We start from the raw sequence: 22,411 nt of genomic DNA, 5'->3' as shown, positions 1-22,411 counted from the left end.
GTCACTTCTCCACCTTGTCTGTTAATTGTCAGGCTTCTGCTACAATGTTTCTTACTCTGATTCATTGTTTCTTACTCTGATTCATTGTTTCTTACTCTGATTCATTGTTTCTTACTCTCATTCATTGTTTCTTACTCTGATTCATTGTTTCTTACTCTGATTCATTGTTTCATACTCTCATTCATTGTTTCTTACTCTGATTCATTGTTTCTTACTCTGATTAATTGTTTCTTACTCTGATTCATTGTTTCTTACTCTGATTCATTGTTTCTTACTCTCATTCATTGTTTCTTACTCTCATTCATTGTTTCTTACTCTGATTCATTGTTTCTTACTCTGATTAATTGTTTCTTACTCTGATTCATTGTTTCTTAAGGTGGCCATACACGGATAGATCCGCTCGTTTGGCGATGTCGCCAATGAGCGGATCTCCCTCCGATATGCCCACCTTGAGGTGGGCAATATCGGACTGATCCGATCGTGGGCCCTAGGGCCCAACGATTGGATCCTTCACGTTCGCAAACGGGCGGTCGGATCGCGGGACCGCATCAACGAACAGATGCGGCCACGATCCGACGGGATTTTTAACCCCATCCGATTGAGATCTGGCCGACTTTTGGCCAGATCTCGATCGGGGAAGCCCGTCGGGGGCCCCCATACACGGGCCAATAAGCTGCCGACACGGTCTGTCGGCAGCTTTTATCGGCCCGTGTATGGCCACCTTTACTCTGATTCATTGTTTCTTACTCTGATTCATTGTTTCTTACTCTGATTCATTGTTTCTTACTCTGATTCATTGTTTCTTACTCTGATTTATTGTTTTATACTTTGATTTATTGTTTCATACTCAGATTCATTTTTTCTTACTCTGCTTCAATGTTTCATACTCTGATTTATTGTTTCATACTCTGATTTATTGTTTCATATTCAGATTTATTGTTTCATACTCTGATTCAATGTTTCATATTCAGATTTATTGTTTCATACTCTGATTTATTGTTTCATACTCTGATTCATTGTATAATTCTCTGATTTATTGTTTCATACTCTTGATTTATTGTTTCATATTCAGATTTATTGTTTCGGCAGTTCCAATGACAGTGTTAGATTGGGGGGGTCTATTTAGCTGGAGGGGTGAGTTGATACATAACGTCGGGCTTTATTCAGATGCAAATACCTAGGGGGGGGGAGATCAGTTAAGGAGGGGGGGGATATTGGTGTCTATTGTTTATTGCAGCCAATCGTCACCCCCTTTGCATCCTACACCTCCCTCCTCCGGCTTTTATCGTGCTTTTCTTTTCTTCTCCTCTCTCTGTCTGTCTGTCTCTCTCTGTCTCTGTGCCCCCCCTGTGTTTCTCTGATGCCAGGAGGGGGCATTTCTGTGCCAGACGAGACCCCCGGGGGGGTGAATGTTGTCAGGAGTTTGGCCGGATGACATTGTGCAACTCTTTAATATTCTCTGTGTTTCTGAGCTTCCGCTTTCTCATTTCCACCTCTAGAGACAGAGACTACAGAGTCACGTAACGCTGAAGACTCTGACACTGGCGGAAGCTTTTAGTTCTTTCTCTCCCCCCAGGGAATATTATTAGCTCTGCCCCCCCCCCCCCTCCAGGGCTTTGGGTTTATGGCCCGTCCGATTAAAGTCTTGGCAACTTTTATTGCCCGCCCCCTGCTTTCTGTTTCCCGTGCCGGCGAGTAGCAAATGCTCGGGCGATCGCTCACTATGAGGAATCTTCGCAGGTCGAAATTCATGAGTTCGCCCACCCTCAGCGACTTGGGCAAACGAGAGGCGACAGCAGCAGCCGCGTTGGATGAGAGGGGGACACAGCAGAAGCGAGCGGGGGCCAACGCCACCTGGAACAGGTACAGTTATTCTCCTTTATTTCTATAGCACCAACGTATACAGCAGCGCAGCTCGTTCTTATTCTCCCTCCCATGGAGCTTACAATCAAAGTGACAGTTTCATCAGGAATGTTTTAGGAGGAACTGGGGGACCCAGAGGGAAATGTCTCATAAACACATATTGGGCCCCCGGGGCCCCCACAGCACTCTCTGATCTGAGAACCTTTAATCTAAGCTTTATCTCCTGTTTTTATGACGCCAATCACAGTCCGAGGGCCACACCATGAGATATCGCTGGACTGTTCTACCTGTGACATCAGAGGGGAGCAAAGTCCTTTGGGGCGTAGGCTGAATGATTCCTGGGGTACAGAGTATGTTATTGGCTCCTCTTATTATCAACTGGGCGCCTTCAGCTGTCAGGGGCTGCTGGGAGTTGTAGTCAATCAACCACTGTGGGGCAAAGGTTTAAGTACTAAAATCAAGTGTTTATGGAACAGGCTATATGGTTGCTATGGCTCACTCACCCTAGAAACAACAATTTGTCTGAACATCGGAATGAAGGATGAAAGGATAAACTAAGAGGGGGATGTGGAGTTATTTCCCTGGTTACTATAGAAATTTGACTGGCTGAGCTTTAGTTTCAGGCTTACATATGACTCCATTGTTGCAAGGCTTATTAGGTATCCCCTGTACTAAGCACAATTCAGCAGGAACAGTCCCTAAATTTGCTCATAGTCTGTACAGAGAGATCCCATAAAACTATGGCAGTATAGGTATTCCCTGTACTAAGCACAATTCAGCAGGAACAGTCCCTAAGTTTGCTCATAGTCTGTACAGAGAGATCCCATAAAACTATGGCAGCATAGGTATTCCCTGTACTAAGCACAATTCAGCAGGAACAGTCCCCTAAGTTTGCTCATAGTCTGTACAGAGAGATCCCATAAAACTATGGCAGTATAGGTATTCCCTGTACTAAGCACAATTCAGCAGGAACAGTCCCTAAGTTTGCTCATAGTCTGTACAGAGAGATCCCATAAAACTATGGTACATAGGTATTCCCTGTACTAAGCACAATTCAGCAGGAACAGTCTCCTAAATTTAATTTTTCTTGTTTATGTTAAATCAAATAAAATATATTTAACACAAAAGGTCAGAATCGGAGACAAAATCACGTGAGACTCGTGGCTCTTGATTGGCTAATATATAGTGAATAAATGGGAAGAAGGCGGCACCCAAACAGTGTCACACATTCCCCCTTCTCCCTAATCCCGGCATGTGCTGAGCCGGGAGGAATGACACACTAAATCGAGGATTAAGGAAGGGAATGGGCAGGATTAAGGGGCTGATCGTGTGTATTTGGGAGACGGTTGCCACCACTGGGACTGCTCAACTCCCTGCACCCTGTGCATCTCCCGGGGGGTTTATCCTGTCGCCTGTAGTGGGGGGGGGCTCAGACAGAGGGTCTTTGTTCAGGACTGTAGCCCCCCACACTAGCAATCCATATTCCCATCCTGTGTAAATGTAATTTCTAGCTGTAGGTGCAGTTCCCCTTTAATGTTTGTTATTGTTCGGCCTCCCTTTACTGGTGCAACTGTCTGGGGTTGTGCAATAAAACTGGCAGTTGCCATCACACGGGTGAGTCAGTTTGTTGCACCTGGAAATGATGGAGGTCATGTGACTGGGCCCCAATCTGAACTTCCAATCAGTGACCTTTATAGATTTCATGATTGTTGTTCCCCTCAAGAGGCCCCTGGGGCAAATAATTTTATCAGCAGTTGTTCCTCTGTATAAACGACACTCCCACGGGAGGATTTCCCAGCTGTCTGGGTGGGGTCCCAGCTGCTCGGCACTCCCTGTATCTATGTGATCCCCCCCGGACAGGACACAGTGGCGCGGCCCTTGATTAATTAATTGGGCCGAGGAGGTTTAATAGACAAACACCCATCATCAATGTAACAGGGTATTCTCCTGGTTGTCATGGTAACAATGGTCCCTCCTTAAATATTTCTCATTAATAAATTTTGGGACCTCACTGATGGGAATGTGATAGAGACCTTAGATTGTAAGCTCACTGGGACAGGGACTGATGGGAATGTGATAGAGACCTTAGATTGTAAGCTCACTGGGTAAGGGATCGATGGGAAAGTGATAGGGACCTTAGATTGTAAGATCACTGGGGCAGGGAATGATGGGAAAGTGATAGGGACCTTAGAGTGTAAGCTTCTTTGGGACAGGGACTGATGGAAATGTGACAGGGACTTTAGATTGTATGCTCACTGGGTAAGTGACTGATGGGAAAGTGATAGGGAGCATGGATTGTAAGCTCACTGGGACAGGGACTGTTCGGAAAGTGATAGGGACCATAGATTGTAAGCTCACTGGGCAGGGATTGATGGGAATGTGATGGGGACCTTAGATTGTAAGCTCACTGGGACAGGGACTGATGGAAAAGTGATAGGGCCCTTAGATTGTAAGCTCACTGGGGCAGGAGTTTATGGGAATGTGATAGGGACCTTAGATTGTAAGGTCACTGGGACAGGGACTGATGGGAGTGTGAAAGGGACCTTAGATTGTAAGCTCACTGGGACAGGGACTGATGGGAGTGTGATAGGGACCTTAGATTGTAAGCTCACTGGGGCAGGAACTGATGGGAATGTGATAGGGACCTTAGATGGTAAGCTCACTGGGGCAGGAGCTGATGGGAATGTGATAGGGACCTTAGATTGTAAGCTCACTGGGACAGGGACTGATGGGAGTGTGATAGGGACCTTAGATGGTAAGCTCACTGGGGCAGGAGCTGATGGGAATGTGATAGGGACCTTAGATTGTAAGCTCACTGGGTAAGGGAATGATGGGAAAGCGATAGGGACCTTAGATTGTAAGCTCACTGGGTAAGGGATTGATGGGAAAGTGATAGGGATATTTGATTGTAAGCTCACTAGGGCAGGGACGAATGGAAAAGTGATAAGGACCTTGGATTGTAAACTCACTGGGTAAGAGACTGATGGGAAAGTGATAGGGAGCATGGATTGTAAGCTCACTGGGACAGGGACTAATCGGAAAGTGATAGGGACCTTAGATTGTAAGTTCACTGGGACAGGGACTGATGAGAACCTTTGAGTGTATCCTTCTAAGGGGCAGTTACAATCGCAGGGTGCAGAATGTGCAGAAGAATAAACAGAATTAGATACAGCCCCCCCCCCTTATAGCATTTTCAGGGGACCCTCCTAAACTCTTGAGGGGTTCATCTGCCCGGGGGCCTCACTGTTTATTTTCTGTGGAATTTCTGGTAAATAAATGACATTCCCCAAACTCTGCTGGGACCCTCCCTCTGTGGCTTCTGCCCCCCCCCCAATCCCCTGAAATTTCGATCAGTCACTGGGGGGCCCCTGATTTATTTACAGAACTTTACCTCTTAAAGGCAAAGTAAACTCAGTTCTTCCATAAGTACAAAAAGTAGCAGAAGGCCCTTCTGAGGTCTGTGAATCGTCTGGTTTCTGCTACATTGTTTCATGAGTCAGAACAACCGGGCGGAGAACAACCAGTCAGAGAACAAGCCGGCCAATGTACTGCCTGTGTATGACAGGTATCCCCACCCCCTCCCAATCTGATTGGCTGTTATAGAAGAATATTTGCAGCTGTCCAATAATGTTTATTGTTCTGTGTTCCAGTATCCAGAATGGAGTAATTTCAGTATTTCAGAAGAAAGGGTTGGCCGACCACGAGCTCTACAGCCTCAATGAAGGAGTCCGGTGAGTTCTGGCCCATCTCATAATATATATATACATTGTATCCCTCTGACTACAACTCCCAGAATCCCCTGCAGGTGCCGCTCAGCTTCCCCTTTCTGGGCAGGGTTTCTCAAACAAATAAATATGTTGCATCTTAATAACGTTCTTAGTTCCCCTTTAACACAATCGGGGGGGGGGGGCGCTTGTTCATCCGGGGTCAGGAATCCGAGGAGGAAGCAATAAATCTCCTTGTTACTTGTCTCCTCGCTAGCAATCGAGTCCATTTGTTGGAGACAGAGGAAGAAATTGAATGAAAGTCTTTATCTTGGGGAAGGAAAGAGGAAAAGGGATATTTTTAGGGCCCAATCCTGCAGTTTCTGTTAAAAAGCACATTTTCTGTTTTATATTCCCTGGACTGCTGGTTCTGACTGCTGAAACAATGTGGCGGATGAATGACAAACGTGGTGGATGCTACATTCATTCAAGAGAATTTTAGATTGTAAGCTCACTGGACAGGGACTGATGGGGAATGTGAAAGAGACCTTAGATTGTAAGCTCACTGGACAGGGACTGATGGGAAAGTGATAGAGACCTTAGACTGTAAGCTCACTGGGACAGGGACTGATGGGAAAGTGATAGAGACCTTAGATTGTAAGCTCACTGGACAGGGACTGATGGGAATGTGATAGAGAACTTTGATTGTAAACTCACTGGGACAGGGACTGATGGGAAAGTGATAGAGACCTTAGATTGTAAGCTCACTGGACAGGGACTGATGGGAATGTGATAGAGACCTTAGATTGTAAGCTCACTGGGGCAAGGACTGATGGGAATGTGATAGGGACCTTAGATTGTAAGCTCACTGGACAGGGACTGATGGGAAAGTGATAGGGACCTTCGATTGTAAGCTCACTGGGGCAGGACTGATAGTAATGTGATAGGGAACTTAGATTGTAAGCTCACTGGGTAAGGGACTGATGGGAATGTAATAGAGACCTTAGATTGTAAGCTCACTGGACAGGGACTGATGGGAATGTGATAGGGACCTTAGATTGTAAGGTCACTGGGGCAGGGGCCAATAGGAATGTGATAGGGACCTTAGATTGTAAGATCACTGGGTCAGGGAGTGATGGGAATGTGATAGGGACCTTAGATTGTAACCTCACTGGGTAAGGGAGTGATGGGAATGTGATAGGGACCTTAGATTGTAAGATCACTGGGGCAGGGACTGATGGGAATGTGATAGGGACCTTAGATTGTAAGCTCACTGGGGCAGGGAGTGATGGGAATGTGATAGGGACCTTAGATTGTAAGCTCACTGGGTCAGGGAGTGATGGGAATGTGATAGGGACCTTAGATTGTAACCTCACTGGGTAAGGGAGTGATGGGAATGTGATAGGGACCTTAGATTGTAAGATCACTGGGGCAGGGACTGATGGGAATGTGATAGGGACCTTAGATTGTAAGCTCACTGGGGCAGGGACTGATGGGAATGTGATAGGGACATTAGATTGTAAGCTCACTGGGGCAGGGACTGATGGGAATGTGATAGGGACGTTAGATTGTAAACTCACTGGGGCAGGGACTGATAGGAATGTGATAGGGACCTTAGATTGTAAGCTCACTGGGGCAGGGACCGATGGGAATGTGATAGGGACCTTAGATTGTCGGTTTAGTCGCACGCTGTTAGTTGTATTGGTCGCAGTTCGGGCGCGTCTCTCTGTCCCGTGACCGGAGCCAAACGCTACAAATAATTTTACGAGGAATTTCTTTCTCGTTTTCAGTTGAGCTGATTCTTGATTGGCCTGGGCCTCGTTAGCGCTATAATAACACAATGACCTCGTTATTCCAGTGTCCTTTTAACCCTTATTGGAATCATTGAAAGAAGCTCCTCTAGATGTTTCCCCGCCCCTGAGGATTCCTGACCCCGGTTATTGATGATTCCATTGGTTCATATTATTCCTGGGCGGTTCAATCCCAGCGGCAGCTCCAATCAGTGTGGGTTTAATATCCGCTTCCTCCTCGGAGCAGTAAAACTGGGGGTGAGGTTTAGGTGACTCTGGGGTCCCCGAGGCTTTATTGCCCCACCTATAAGCAACTTTATAAACTGGCCTATTGAGTGCAGCCCTCAACTCTGAAAGCTCAGCAGCTGATTGGAGGAGGGAAAGGGATTCAACTTCTGAACAATTGGGGTCTGGTGAGACCTCTCCAGTCTATTGCTTTACTACAACTCCCAGCATCCCCTGCAAACTGACAGCTGGAATGTAACATCTGGTTTTTATACTGAGTGGAAACTCACGGCAGGTTTGAGTGGGAGTCGCACTGACTTCTAATCACACTCTTCCTCCCCGGGGGAGGGGGCCCCGAAGTCACATTCTCTGCTGGGAGTTCAGCCTGTTACTTTAAAGGGGAACTTCACCCACAATGGACTTAACTTTCATTTTAAGCAGCTTTCCGATATATCAATGTTCTGTCTGTCTGTCTGTCTGTCCCCCAAGTAACTCTGTGTCCCTCGTGTCACAGGCAACTGCTGAAAACTGAACTGGGGTCATTTTTCACAGAATATCTTCAGGTAAGTGTCCTGCCTGCCTGACCTGATAACTTCCATATCCATTCATTCTCATTCTCACTGGGTTATAGTTCTGTGTAACTGTCATTGTGTCTGTCCCTTTCTCTTCTCTGCACTGCTGCCTCTGACTCCTGATACAACTTCCCATATTCATTCATTCCTCATTCTCACTGGGTTTATAGTTCTGTGTAACTGTCATTGTGTCTGTTCCTTCTTCTGCACTGCTGCCTCTGACTCCTGATACAACTTCCCAATATCCATTCATTCCTCATTCTCACTGGTTTATAGTTCTGTGTAACTGTCATTGTGTCTGTCCCTTTCTCTTCTCTGCACTGCGTGCTTCTGACTCCTGATACAACTTCCCAATATCCATTCATTCCTCATTCTCACTGGTTTATAGTTCTGTGTAACTGTCATTGTGTCTGTCCTTTCTCTTCTATGCACTGCTGCTTCTGACTCCTGATACAACTTCCCCAATAATCCATTCATTCTCATTCTCCACTGGGTTTATAGTTCTGTGTAACTGTCATTGTGTCTGTCCCTTCTCTGCACTGCTGCTTCTGACTCCTGATACAACTTCCCAATATCCATTCATTCCTCATTCTCACTGGGTTTATAGTTCTGTGTACTGTCATTGTGTCTGTCCCTTTCTCTGCACTGCTGCTTCTGACTCCTGATACAACTTCCCAATATCCATTCATTCCTCATTCTCACTGGGGTTTATAGTTCTGTGTAACTGTCATTGTGTCTGTCCCTTTCTCTGCACTGCTGCTCTGACTCCTGATACAACTTCCCAATATCCATTCATTCCTCATTCTCACTGGGTTTATAGTTCTGTGTAACTGTCATTGTGTCTGTCCCTTCTCTGCACTGCTGCTTCTGACTCCTGATACAACTTCCCAATATCCATTCATTCCTCATTCTCACTGGGTTTATAGTTCTGTGTAACTGTCATTGTGTCTGTCCCTTTCTCTGCACTGCTGCTTCTGACTCCTGATACAAACTTCCCAATATCCATTCATACCTCATTCTACACTGGCTCTCTATAGTTCTGTGTAACTGTCATTGTGTCTGTCCCTTTCTCTGCACTGCTGCTTCTGACTCCTGATACAATTTCCCAATATCCATTCATTCCTCATTCTCACTGGGTTTATAGTTCTGTGTAACTGTCATTGTGTCTGTCCCTTTCTCTTGCACTGCTGCTCTGACTCCTGATACAACTTCCCAATATCCATTCATTCCTCATTCTCACTGGGTTTATAGTTCTGTGTAACTGTCATTGTGTCTGTCCCTTTCTCTGCACTGCTGCTTCTGACTCCTGATACAACTTCCCAATATCCATTCATTCCTCATTCTCACTGGGTTTTATAGTTCTGGTGTAACTGTCATTGTGTCTGTCCCTTTCTCTTCTCTGCACTGCTGCTTCTGACTCCTGATACAACTTCCCAATATCCATTCATTCCTCATTCTCACTGGGTTTATAGTTCTGTGTAACTGTCATTGTGTCTGTCCCTTTCTCTTCTCTGCACTGCTGGCTTCTGACTCCTGATACAACTTCCCAATATCCATTCATTCCTCATTCTCACTGGGTTTATAGTTCTGTGTAAACTGTCATTGTGTCTGTCCCTTTCTCTGCACTGCTGCTTCTGACTCCTGATACAACTTCCCAATATCCATTCATTCCTCATTCTCACTGGGTTTATAGTTCTGTGTAACTGTCATTGTGTCTGTCCCTTTCTCTGCACTGCTGCTTCTGACTCCTGATACAACTTCCCAATATCCATTCATTCCTCATTCTCACTGGGTTATAGTTCTGTGTAACTGTCATTGTGTCTGTCCCTTTCTCTGCACTGCTGCTTCTGACTCCTGATACAACTTCCCAATATCCATTCATTCCTCATTCTCACTGGGTTTATAGTTCTGTGTAACTGTCATTGTGTCTGTCCCTTTTCTCTGCACTGCTGCCTTCTGACTCCTGATACAACTTCCCAATATCCATTCATTCCTTCATTCTCACTGGGTTTATAGTTCTGTGTAACTGTCATTGTGTCTGTCCCTTTCTCTCTGCACTGCTGCTCTGACTCCTGATACAACTTCCCAATATCCATTCATTCCTCATTCTCACTGGGTTTATAGTTCTGTGTAACTGTCATTGTGTCTGTCCCTTTCTCTTCTGCACTGCTGCTTCTGACTCCTGATACAACTTCCCAATATCCATTCATTCCTCATTCTCACTGGGTTATAGTTCTGTGTAACTGTCATTGTGTCTGTCCCTTTCTCTCTGCACTGCTGCTTCTGACTCCTGATACAACTTCCCAATATCCATTCATTCCTCATTCTCACTGGGTTTATAGTTCTGTGTAACTGTCATTGTGTCTGTCCCTTTCTCTGCACTGCTGCTTCTGACTCCTGATACAACTTCCCAATATCCATTCATTCCTCATTCTCACTGGGTTTATAGTTCTGTGTAACTGTCATTGTTGTCTGTCCCTTTCTCTGCACTGCTGCTTCTGACTCCTGATACAACTTCCCAATATCCATTCATTCCTCATTCTCACTGGGTTTATAGTTCTGTGTAACTGTCATGTGTCTGTCCCTTTTCTCTGCACTGCTGCTTCTGACTCCTGATACAACTTCCCAATATCCATTCATTCCTCATTCTCACTGGGTTTATAGTTCTGTGTAACTGTCATTGTGTCTGTCCCTTTCTCTGCACTGCTGCTTCTGACTCCTGATACAACTTCCCAATATCCATTCATTCCTCATTCTCACTGGGTTTATAGTTCTGTGTAACTGTCATTGTGTCTGTCCCTTTCTCTTCTCTGCACTGCTGCTTCTGACTCCTGATACAACTTCCCAATATCCATTCATTCCTCATTCTCACTGGGTTTATAGTTCTGTGTAACTGTCATTGTGTCTGTCCCTTTCTCTGCACTGCTGCTTCTGACTCCTGATACAACTTCCCAATATCCATTCATTCCTCATTCTCACTGGGTTTATAGTTCTGTGTAACTGTCATTGTGTCTGTCCCTTCTCTGCACTGCTGCTTCTGACTCCTGATACAACTTCCCAATATCCATTCATTCCTCATTCTCACTGGGTTTATAGTTCTGTGATAACTGTCCATTGTGTCTGTCCCTTTCTCTTCTCTGCACTGCTGCTTCTGACTCCTGATACAACTTCCCAATATCCATTCATTCCTCATTCTCACTGGGTTTTATAGTTCTGTGTAACTGTCATTGTGTCTGTCCCTTTCTCTGCCACTGCTGCTTCTGACTCCTGATACAACTCCCAATATCCATTCATTCCTCATTCTCACTGGGTTTATAGTTCTGTGTAACTGTCATTGTGGTCTGTCCCTTTCTCTTCTCTGCACTGCTGCTTCTGACTCCTGATACAACTTCCCAATATCCATTCATTCCTCATTCTCACTGGGTTTATAGTTCTGTGTAACTGTCATTGTGTCTGTCCCTTTCTCTATGCACTGCTGCCTTCTGACTCCTGATACAACTTCCCATATCCATTCATTCCTCATTCTCACTGGGTTTATAGTTCTGTGTAACTGTCATTGTGTCTGTCCCTTTCTCTTCTCTGCACTGCTGCTTCTGACTCCTGATACAACTTCCCAATATCCATTCATTCCTCATTCTCACTGGGTTTATAGTTCTGTGTAACTGTCATTGTGTCTGTCCCTTTTCTCTGCACTGCTGCCTCTGACTCCTGATACAACTTCCCAATATCCATTCATTTCCTCATTCTCACTGGGTTTATAGTTCTGTGTAACTGTCATTGTGTCTGTCCTTTCTCTGCACTGCTGCTTCTGACTCCTGATACAACTTCCCAATATCCCATTCATTCCCTCATTCTCACGATGGGGTTTATAGTTTCTGTGTAACTGTCATTGTGTCTGTCCCTCTTCTCTGCACTGGCTGCTTCTGACTCCTGATACAAACTTCCCAATATCCATTCATTCCTCATTCTCACTGGGTTTATAGTTCTGTGTAACTGTCATTGTGTCTGTCCTTCTTTCTCTGCAACTGCTGCTTCTGACTCCTGATACAAACTTCCCAATATCCATTCATTCCTCATTCTCACTGGGTTTATAGTTCTGCTGTAACTTCATTGTGTCTGTCCCTTTCTCTGCACTGCCTGCCTTCTGACTCCTGATACAACTTCCCAATATCCATTCATTCCTCATTCTCACTGGGTTTATAGTTCTGTGTAACTGTCATTGTGTCTGTCCCTTTCTCTTCTCTGCACTGCTGGCTTCTGACTCCTGATAACAACTTCCCAATATCCATTCATTCCTCATTCTCACTGGGTTTATAGTTCTGGTAACTGTCATTGTGTCTGTCCCTTTCTCTCTGCACTGCTGCTTCTGACTCCTGATACAACTTCCCAATATCCATTCATTCCTCATTCTCACTGGGTTTTATAGTTCTGTGTAACTGTCATTGTGTCTGTCCCTTTCTCTCTGCACTTGCTGCTTCTGACTCCTGATACAACTTCCCAATATCCATTTCATTCCTCATTCTCACTGGGTTTATAGTTCTGTGTAACTGTCATTGTGTCTGTCCCTTTCTCTGCACTGCTGCTTCTGACTCCTGATACAACTTCCCAATATCCATTCATTCTCATTCTCACTGGTTTATAGTTCTGTGTAACTGTCATTGTGTCTGTCCCTTTCTCTGCACTGCTGCTTCTGACTCCTGATACAACTTCCCAATATCCATTCATTCCTCATTCTCACTGGGTTTATAGTTCTGTGTAACTGTCATTGTGTCTGTCCTTCTCTTCTCTGCACTGCTGCTTCTGACTCCTGATACAACTTCCCAATATCCATTCATTCCTCATCTCACTGGGTTTATAGTTCTGTGTAACTGTCATTGTGTCTGTCCTTCTCTTCTCTGCACTGCTGCTTCTGACTCCTGATACAACTCCCAATATCCATTCATTCCTCATTCTCACTGGGTTTATAGTTCTGTGTAACTGTCATTGTGTCTGTCCCTTTCTCTTCTCTGCACTGCTGCTTCTGACTCCTGACACAACTTCCCAATATCCATTCATTCCTCATTCTCACTGGGTTTATAGTTCTGTGTAACTGTCATTGTGTCTGTCCCTTTCTCTTCTCTGCACTGCTGCTTCTGACTCCTGATACAACTTCCCAATATCCATTCATTCCTCATTCTCACTGGGTTTATAGTTCTGTGTAACTGTCATTGTGTCTGTCCCTTTCTCTGCACTGCTGCTTCTGACTCCTGATACAACTTCCCAATATCCATTCATTCCTCATTCTCACTGGGTTTATAGTTCTGTGTAACTGTCATTGTGTCTGTCCTTTCTCTGCACTGCTGTGACTCCTGATACAACTTCCCATTCATTCCCTCTCTCTGGTTTTATACTGTCATTGTGTCTGTCCCTTTCTCTGCACTGCTGCTTCTGACTCCTGACACAACTTCCAATATCCATTCATTCCTCATTCTCACTGGGTTTATAGTTCTGTGTAACTGTCATTGTGTCTGTCCCTTTCTCTTCTCTGCACTGCTGCTTCTGACTCCTGATACAACTTCCCAATATCCATTCATTCCTCATTCTCACTGGGTTTGTTTCATTCTCATTTGTTTTTGGTTTTATTGCTTTCTAATAAAAGACTTTAATGTAAATCTCATTACTGCCCTGATTTCTTTATTCCAGAACCAGTTACTGACCAAGGGGATGGTGATACTAAGGGACAAGATTCGGTTTTATGAAGGTAAGAATTTTTTCTACATTTCAAAGGTTCAGTTCCCCTTAATATGTTATAGCATAGTCTTTGTGGGCTGATGCCAGGACAGGTATTGGATCCGTTATCCAGAAACCCGTTATCCAGAAAGCTCAACGTTAAAAGATAGCCGTCTCCCATTGACTCTGTTATAATCAAATAATCTAAATTATTAAAAATAATTATCTTTTTCTGTGTAATAATTAAACAGTCGCTTGTACTTGATCCCAACTAAGATATAATTAATCCTTATTGGAAGCAAAACCAGCCTATTGGGGTTATTTCATGTTTATATGGTTTTCTAGTAGACTTAAGGTATGAAGATCCAAATTACAGAAAGATCCGTTATCCAGAAAGCCCCAGGCCCTGAACATTCTGGATAACAGGTCCCATATCTGTACTTGATCCCAACTTAGATATAATTAATCCTTATTGGAGGCAAAACCAGCCTATTGGGTTTATTTCATGTTTATATGATTTTCTAGTAGACTTGAGGTATGAAGATCCAATTTACAGAAAGATCCATTATGTGGATAACAGGTCCTATACTTGTATATGATTGTGTGTGTAAAGGGTTCCTGTGCCAGAGATGTAAATGTATTTCGCTTCCCTACAGGGAAGATTCGGGGATATTCCTTCCATTCATTGGTTGCAGTTATGCAGCTCAGGGTCCCTATGGCAGAGGGGCCCCAATATGGAAAATAATGAGGTTCAAAAGGGGCAGGGCTTCTGGGAGGAGTTTAGTTGCATCATGGGCGGAGTTTTGGGGAATTGACATTGTAGATCAGGGGTCTGTGTGTATGAGGGGCATTGGGGCCCTATTTTACTGGTTGGAGGGCCCAACATGCCGACGACCAGTGGGCTTATTATTGGGGGCCCCAGCTAAGTAGTATATAGGGGAGCAGACCCTGTGGCTGACAAGATCCAGACATGTCCCCCCTATATAACTCCACCTGTGACCCCCCCCGTCCCCCCATGTTCAGTGTGTGACCCCTAAACTGGATAAGGGGCTGCAGGTTTCTAGTCGAGTCCCTGTGTCAGTTCGGAACGTGGAAACTGCGCTGGTGAATTCCATCCCTTCCCACTGGGATTAGCGGCCGGAAAAGGACAATATTGTTCCTTCCAAACAAAGGCCCCTGTGTGAGTCTGCGGGGCCCCCCTGCTACATTACAGCCTGAGCTTCATACGCACAACAGCACATTTGTCTGAGGCTCCGATGGAGAATGAGGAATGAATGGATATTGGGAAGTTGTATCAGGAGTCAGAAGCAGCAGTGCAGAGAAAGGGACAGACACAATGACAGTTACACAGAACTATAAACCCAGTGAGAATGAGGAATGAATGGATATTGGGAAGTTGTATCAGGAGTCAGAAGCAGCAGTGCAGAGAAAGGGACAGACACAATGACAGTTACACAGAACTATAAACCCAGTGAGAATGAGGAATGAATGGATATTGGGAAGTTGTATCAGGAATCAGAGGCAGCAGTGCAGAGAAAGGGACAGACACAATGACAGTTACACAGAACTATAAACCCAGTGAGAATGAGGAATGAATGGATATTGGGAAGTTGTATCAGGAGTCAGAAGCAGCAGTGCAGAGAAGAGAAAGGACAGACACAAATGACAGTTACACAGAACTATAAACCCAGTGAGAATGAGGAATGAATGGATATTGGGAAGTTGTATCAGGAGTCAGAAGCAGCAGTGCAGAGAAAGAGAAAGGGACAGACACAATGACAGTTACACAGAACTATAAACCCAGTGAGAATGAGGAATGAATGGATATTGGGAAGTTGTATCAGGAGTCAGAAGCAGCAGTGCAGAGAAAGGGACAGACACAATGACAGTTACACAGAACTATAAACCCAGTGAGAATGAGGAATGAATGGATATTGGGAAGTTGTTTCAGGAGTCAGAAGCAGCAGTGCAGAGAAAGGGACAGACACAATGACAGTTACACAGAACTATAAACCCAGTGAGAATGAGGAATGAATGGATATTGGGAATTGTATTCAGGAGTCAGAAGCAGCAGTGCAGAGAAAGGGACAGACACAATGACAGTTACACAGAACTATAAACCCAGTGAGAATGAGGAATGAATGGATATTGGGAAGTTGTATCAGGAGTCAGAAGCAGCAGTGCAGAGAAGAGAAAGGGACAGACACAATGACAGTTACAACAGAACTAAAAACCCAGTGAGAATGAAGGAATGAATGGATATTGGGAAGTTGTATCAGGAGTCAGAGGCAGCAGTGCAGAGAAAGGGACAGACACAATGACAGTTACACAGAACTATAAACCCAGTGAGAATGAGGAATGAATGGATATTGGGAAGTTGTATCAGGAGTCAGAAGCAGCATGCAGAGAAAGGGAACAGACACATGACAGTTACACAGAACTATAAACCCAGTGAGAATGAGGAATGAATGGATATTGGGAAGTTGTATCAGGAGTCAGAAGCAGCAGTGCAGAGAAAGGGACAGACACAATGACAGTTACACAGAACTATAAACCCAGTGAGAATGAGGAATGAATGGATATTGGGAAGTTGTATCAGGAGTCAGAGGCAGCAGTGCAGAGAAAGGGACAGACACAATGACAGTTACACAGAACTATAAACCCCAGTGAGAATGAGGAATGAATGGATATTGGGAAGTTGTATCAGGAGTCAGAAGCAGCAGTGCAGAGAAGAGAAAGGGACAGACACAATGACAGTTTACACAGAACTATAAACCCAGTGAGAATGAGGAATGATGGATATTGGGAAGTTGTATCAGGAGTCAGAAGCAGCAGTGCAGAGAAAGGGACAGACACAATGACAGTTACACAGAACTATAAACCCAGTGAGAATGAGGAATGAATGGATATTGGGAAGTTGTTTCAGGAGTCAGAAGCAGCAGTGCAGAGAAAGGGACAGACACAATGACAGTTACACAGAACTATAAACCCAGTGAGAATGAGGAATGAATGGATATTGGGAAGTTGTATCAGGAGTCAGAAGCAGCAGTGCAGAGAAGAGAAAGGGACAGACACAATGACAGTTACACAGAACTATAAACCCAGTGAGAATGAGGAATGAATGGATATTGGGAAGTTGTATCAGGAGTCAGAAGCAGCAGTGCAGAGAAAGGGACAGACACAATGACAGTTACACAGAACTATAAACCCAGTGAGAATGAGGAATGAATGGATTTGGGAAGTTGTATCAGGAGTCAGAAGCAGCAGTGCAGAGAAAGGGACAGACACAATGACAGTTACACAGAACTATAAACCCAGTGAGAATGAGGAATGAATGGATATTGGGAAGTTGTATCAGGAGTCAGAGGCAGCAGTGCAGAGAAAGGGACAGACACAATGACAGTTACACAGAACTATAAACCCAGTGAGAATGAGGAATGAATGGATATTGGGAAGTTGTATCAGGAGTCAGAAGCAGCAGTGCAGAGAAGAGATTATAGACATAATATAATGATTGTATTTCATGTTCCAGGGCAGAAGCTTCTGGATTCATTAGCAGAAACGTGGGATTTCTTCTTCAGTGATATTCTGCCGATGCTCCAAGCGATCTTCTACCCCGTGCAGGTAACTCGCTGCCCCAATAATTACCCCTCCCCCATTTAATAGAGTAACTGTGACCCAGGAATAAGACGGTGGCGCTATTCTAATGTAACTCTATGGGAGATTTGGCTGATAGTGGTGACAAGTGGTACTGCAACTGTTTGAATGGGAATTCAAAAAGGCAGAGACGTTGTTTTAATGACACAGAAGAGCTTCTGACTGTCAGTTTTACTGGAGGAGAAGTAGGAGATCATGTTGGAGGAGTTTTCCTATAATGATTCCCAGGAATTCCGACCTGAAGCCAAACAGGCTGAGCAGCTCCACCCAAGTGTCACCCACTTATTTACTCAGGCTGCCGTAAGAACTGGGACAAAGTGTCAGCCGAGGCTCGTATCCCCTAGCAACCAATCAGGTGTTTGTTTTCCTAAATGCCACCTGCTGATTGGTCGCAGCGCTTCACCTTTCAGTTAACTCTTAGTATGTTATGGCTAATTCTAAGCAACTTTTCAATTGGCCTTCTTTTTTTATAGTTCTTGAATTATTTGCCTTCTTCTGACTCTTTCCAGATTTCAAATTGGGGTCACTGACCCCATCTCATAAACCAAATGCTCTGTAAGGCTACAAATGTATTGTTATTGCTACTTTTTATTCCTCGTCGTTCTATTCAGGCCTCTCCTGTTCATATTCCAGTCTCTTATTCAAATCAATGCCTGGTTGCTAGGGGAATTAGGACCCTAGTAACCAGACGGCTGAAATTGCAAACTGGAGAGCTGCTGAATAAAAAGCTAAATAACTCAAAAACCACAAATAATAAAAAATGAAGACCAATTGCAAATGGTCTCAGAATATCCCTCTCTACGTCATACTAAGAGTTAATTTAAAGGGGAACAACTCCTTTATTGGGTAATTCCACTTGTCCAGTCTGTACGGCAGCTCTGGTTTAGCCAATCCCAGATTCATATTCTTGTGTCTGTCCCGGTTTAGGGAAAGGAGCCCTCCATCCGCCAGCTGGCCCTCCTGCACTTCCGCAACATAATTACCCTCAACCTTAAACTGGACGATGCCTTATCCCGGCCCCGTGCCCGCGTCCCCCCATCCATCATTCAGATGCTGCTCATATTGCAGGTACGTGCAGTAAAGCAACATGATATTGTGGGAACTATTAAGGGGACAGCAGCCAATCAGAATGCTAATGTCACTGTCCCTGTAATAATGGGCATCTCTGCTGCAGACCGCTGTGAATTCTAAGCAGCCCTGCAGCACATGATTTCATACAAAGTAAAGGTCCATTAACTTACGTCTGTAATGAGTCTCACAGACCAATTGCAACTTGTCTGTAGACTGACGGCACCTAACACTTTGTTGCAGGGAGTCCACGAATCCAAAGGGGTGACTGAGGAGTATATGAATCTGGAGTCGCTCATACAGAAGGTGGTGTCGCCCTACCTGGGCACCTACGGGCTCTATTCCAACGAGGCGCCTTTCTGTCACTCCTCCTGCATCTTAGGTATGAACTACAACTCTCAGCAGTCTCTCTATGCAGCACCCAGTCTTGTCTATGTACAACACAGCGTTGGCTTTTGCATATAAATCTAATCAATGAAAATATAAATATATCTCCCCCTCCCATTACAGAAATTTCTTACATTTCCTACACTTTATGGCAGAGATCTGGTGCCACCTGGTGTATCTGTAGGGAAAGTGCAAAAGTCTTTTTTTTTTTTATGGGTAAAAAGCGGTCACGTGACTCTTATAAACTGAATAAAAGTCTGAAATTCTTCTGCAGAAATTAAATTACACAAAAGTTGTGTTGGCGGGACTAGGTATTATAATATAGGAACCCCCCCCCCTGGGTAAGTGAATCCAATCTCCCCCAGTACTTACCCAGGTACAGAGCTCTGATTCTCTGTACTTCCTGCTCCTGGGCTGTTCTCTTTCCCATGGTCAGACAGGAACCTCCCCCTGAGTAAGTGAATCCAATCTCCCCCAGGACTTACCCAGGTACAGAGCTCTGATTCTCTGTACTTCCTGCTCCTGGGCTGTTCTCTTTCCCATGGTCAGACAGGAACCTCCCCCTGGGTAAGTGAATCCAATCTCCCCCAGTACTTACCCAGGTACAGAGCTCTGATTCTCTGTACTTCCTGCTCCTGGGCTGTTCTCTTTCCCATGGTCAGACAGGAACCTCCCCCTGGGTAAGTGAATCCAATCTCCACCAGTACTTACCCAGGTACAGAGCTCTGATTCTCTGTACTTCCTGCTCCTGGGCTGTTCTCTTTCCCATGGTCAGACAGGAACCTCCCCCTGGGTAAGTGAATCCAATCTCCCCCAGTACTTACCCAGGTACAGAGCTCTGATTCTCTGTACTTCCTGCTCCTGGGCTGCTCTCTTTCCCATGGTCAGACAGGAACCTCCCCCTGGGTAAGTGAATCCAATCTCCCCCAGTACTTACCCAGGTACAGAGATCTGATTCTCTGTACTTCCTGCTCCTGGGCTGTTCTCTTTCCCATGGTCAGACAGGAACCTCCCCCTGGGTAAGTGAATCCAATCTCCCCCAGTACTTACCCAGGTACAGAGCTCTGATTCTCTGTACTTCCTGCTCCTGGGCTGCTCTCTTTCCCATGGTCAGACAGGAACCTCCCCCTGGGTAAGTGAATCCAATCTCCCCCAGTACTTACCCAGGTACAGAGCTCTGATTCTCTGTACTTCCTGCTCCTGGGCTGTTCTCTTTCCCATGGTCAGACAGGAACCTCCCCCTGGGTAAGTGATTCCAATCTCCCCCAGTACTTACCCAAGTGATTCTCTGTACTTCATGGGAAAGAGCCCAGAAGCAGTGAGTACAGTGAATCAGATCACTTACCCAGAGGTAGGTTCTTGTTTGACCACAGGTAAGAGAGCAGCCCATGGGCAGAGAATTCAGAGCTCTGTACCTGGGTAAGTACTAAGAGATATTGGATTCACTTACCTAGAGGGGGACTCATCTTTTACCCAGAGTGCAATTGCCCTGTACCTACCTGAGATCATGTGACCTACACGTGTAGTCGGTTGGTAAGTAGTGAATTTAAAGCCCTGCGATTGGCTAATGAGCCCTCCTTGTGTCCCACAGAGAAGCGAATGTTCCGGCGCTGCCCCAAATCCGGAGAGATCCTCACCAAGAACCCGGTGGTCCGATCCAAAAGTTATAACAACCCCCTGCTGACTCCAGTAGCCGAGTACGAGATGGAGAACTTGGTGGCCAACGGCTCGGGGATCCGGAGACACTCAGTGTCGGAAATGACTTCCGTATTGGAACTGCCAATGGGCTACTCCAACCTCACTACCGACTCCACCTCCAAACTGTCTATGGCTGGTACCAAACCCCCCGAAGAGGGGGAGCGACCCCCCATATCCAACGGGCAGTTCCCCCCACTCCATAACCTGAGCGACAGCCAACAGGGACTGTACAACAGCCAAAGAGACTCCCCGCTACTCCCCGCACCCTCCTCCAGTCCAGAGACAATAGTCGATCAGATCTTGGAATCTATTGATTCAGACTCAGAAGGAATTTTTATTGATTTTGGGCGGGGCTGCTCCAAATCCCCTGAATTCTCCATGGAGATTGGCCGGCAGAGCCTCGTATGAACCTTTTATTATCTGACTTTGATTTTTCATTTCTTCCATTCTGGGTTTCTTTTTTTACTTTGCCTTTAATCCGGAGCAGGTTGTGTTCTGTAGAACCTTCTACTCTGACCGGATCCTGGAACAATAAATTGCAAATACCAGGATTGATTTGTATTTATGAAGCTGTGCATGGGCGGCCCTCCATCTGTGATCCTGAGTGACCTGCACAATTCAGCAGGAACAGTCCCCTAAGTTTGCTCATAGTCTGTACAGAGAGATCCCATAAAACTATAGCAGCATAGGTATTCCCTGTACTAAGCACAATTCAGCAGGAACAGTCCCTAAGTTTGCTCATAGTCTGTACAGAGAGATCCCATAAAACTATGGCAGCATAGGTATTCCCTGTACTAAGCACAATTCAGCAGGAACAGCCCCTAAGTTTGCTCATAGTCTGTACAGAGAGATCCCATAAAACTATGACAGCATAGGTATTCCCTGTACTAAGCACAATTCAGCAGGAACAGTCCCCTAAGTTTGCTCATAGTCTGTACAGAGAGATCCCATAAAACTATGACAGCATAGGTATTCCCTGTACTAAGCACAATTCAGCAGGAACAGTCCCTAAGTTTGCTCATAGTCTGTACAGAGAGATCCCATAAAACTATGGTACATAGGTATTCCCTGTACTAAGCACAATTCAGCAGGAACAGTCCCCTAAATTTGCTCATAGTCTGTACAGAGAGATCCCATAAAACTATGACAGCATAGGTATTCCCTGTACTAAGCACAATTCAGCAGGAACAGTCCCTAAGTTTGCTCATAGTCTGTACAGAGGATCCCATAAAACTATGGCAGCATAGGTATTCCCTGTACTAAGCACAATTCAGCAGGAACAGTCCCCTAAGTTTGCTCATAGTCTGTACAGAGAGATCCCATAAAACTATGACAGCATAGGTATTCCCTGTACTAAGCACAATTCAGCAGGAACAGTCCCTAAGTTTGCTCATAGTCTGTACAGAGAGATCCCATAAAACTATGGTACATAGGTATTCCCTGTACTAAGCACAATTCAGCAGGAACAGTCCCTAAGTTTGCTCATAGTCTGTACAGAGAGATCCCATAAAACTATGACAGCATAGGTATTCCCTGTACTAAGCACAATTCAGCAGGAACAGTCCCTAAGTTTGCTCATAGTCTGTACAGAGAGATCCCATAAAACTATGGCAGCATAGGTATTCCCTGTACTAAGCACAATTCAGCAGGAACAGTCCCCTAAGTTTGCTCATAGTCTGTACAGAGAGATCCCATAAAACTATGGCAGCAGAGGGTTTGTCGGACACATTATCTCAGG

General features: G+C 45.1%; 1 protein-coding gene across 4 annotated transcripts in view; it reads left to right on the top strand.

The window, feature by feature from the left end:
• The window catches only part of prr5.L (proline rich 5 L homeolog), a 32,754-nt gene extending 11,530 nt beyond the window's left edge, over positions 1-21,224 (top strand). For 2 of the 4 annotated variants that reach the window (XM_018250703.2, NM_001086875.1), the window contains 8 exon segments: positions 1,741-1,863; positions 5,514-5,594; positions 8,097-8,145; positions 13,837-13,894; positions 17,396-17,487; positions 18,448-18,588; positions 18,832-18,970; positions 20,567-21,224. In XM_018250703.2, coding sequence (XP_018106192.1) covers positions 1,751-1,863; positions 5,514-5,594; positions 8,097-8,145; positions 13,837-13,894; positions 17,396-17,487; positions 18,448-18,588; positions 18,832-18,970; positions 20,567-21,081 — 1,188 coding nt within the window. In that variant the 5' untranslated portion in view covers positions 1,741-1,750 and the 3' untranslated portion in view covers positions 21,082-21,224. 4 annotated transcript variants of the gene reach the window in all.
• The last annotated feature ends 1,187 nt before the right edge of the window (positions 21,225-22,411 follow it).

This window comes from Xenopus laevis, chromosome 3L (assembly GCF_017654675.1).
Source record: "Xenopus laevis strain J_2021 chromosome 3L, Xenopus_laevis_v10.1, whole genome shotgun sequence".
Classification (NCBI taxonomy): Eukaryota; Metazoa; Chordata; class Amphibia; order Anura; family Pipidae; genus Xenopus; species Xenopus laevis.
The sequence above is the reverse complement of the archived record's forward strand: the minus strand, read 5'-3'. Positions and strand labels throughout refer to the sequence as shown.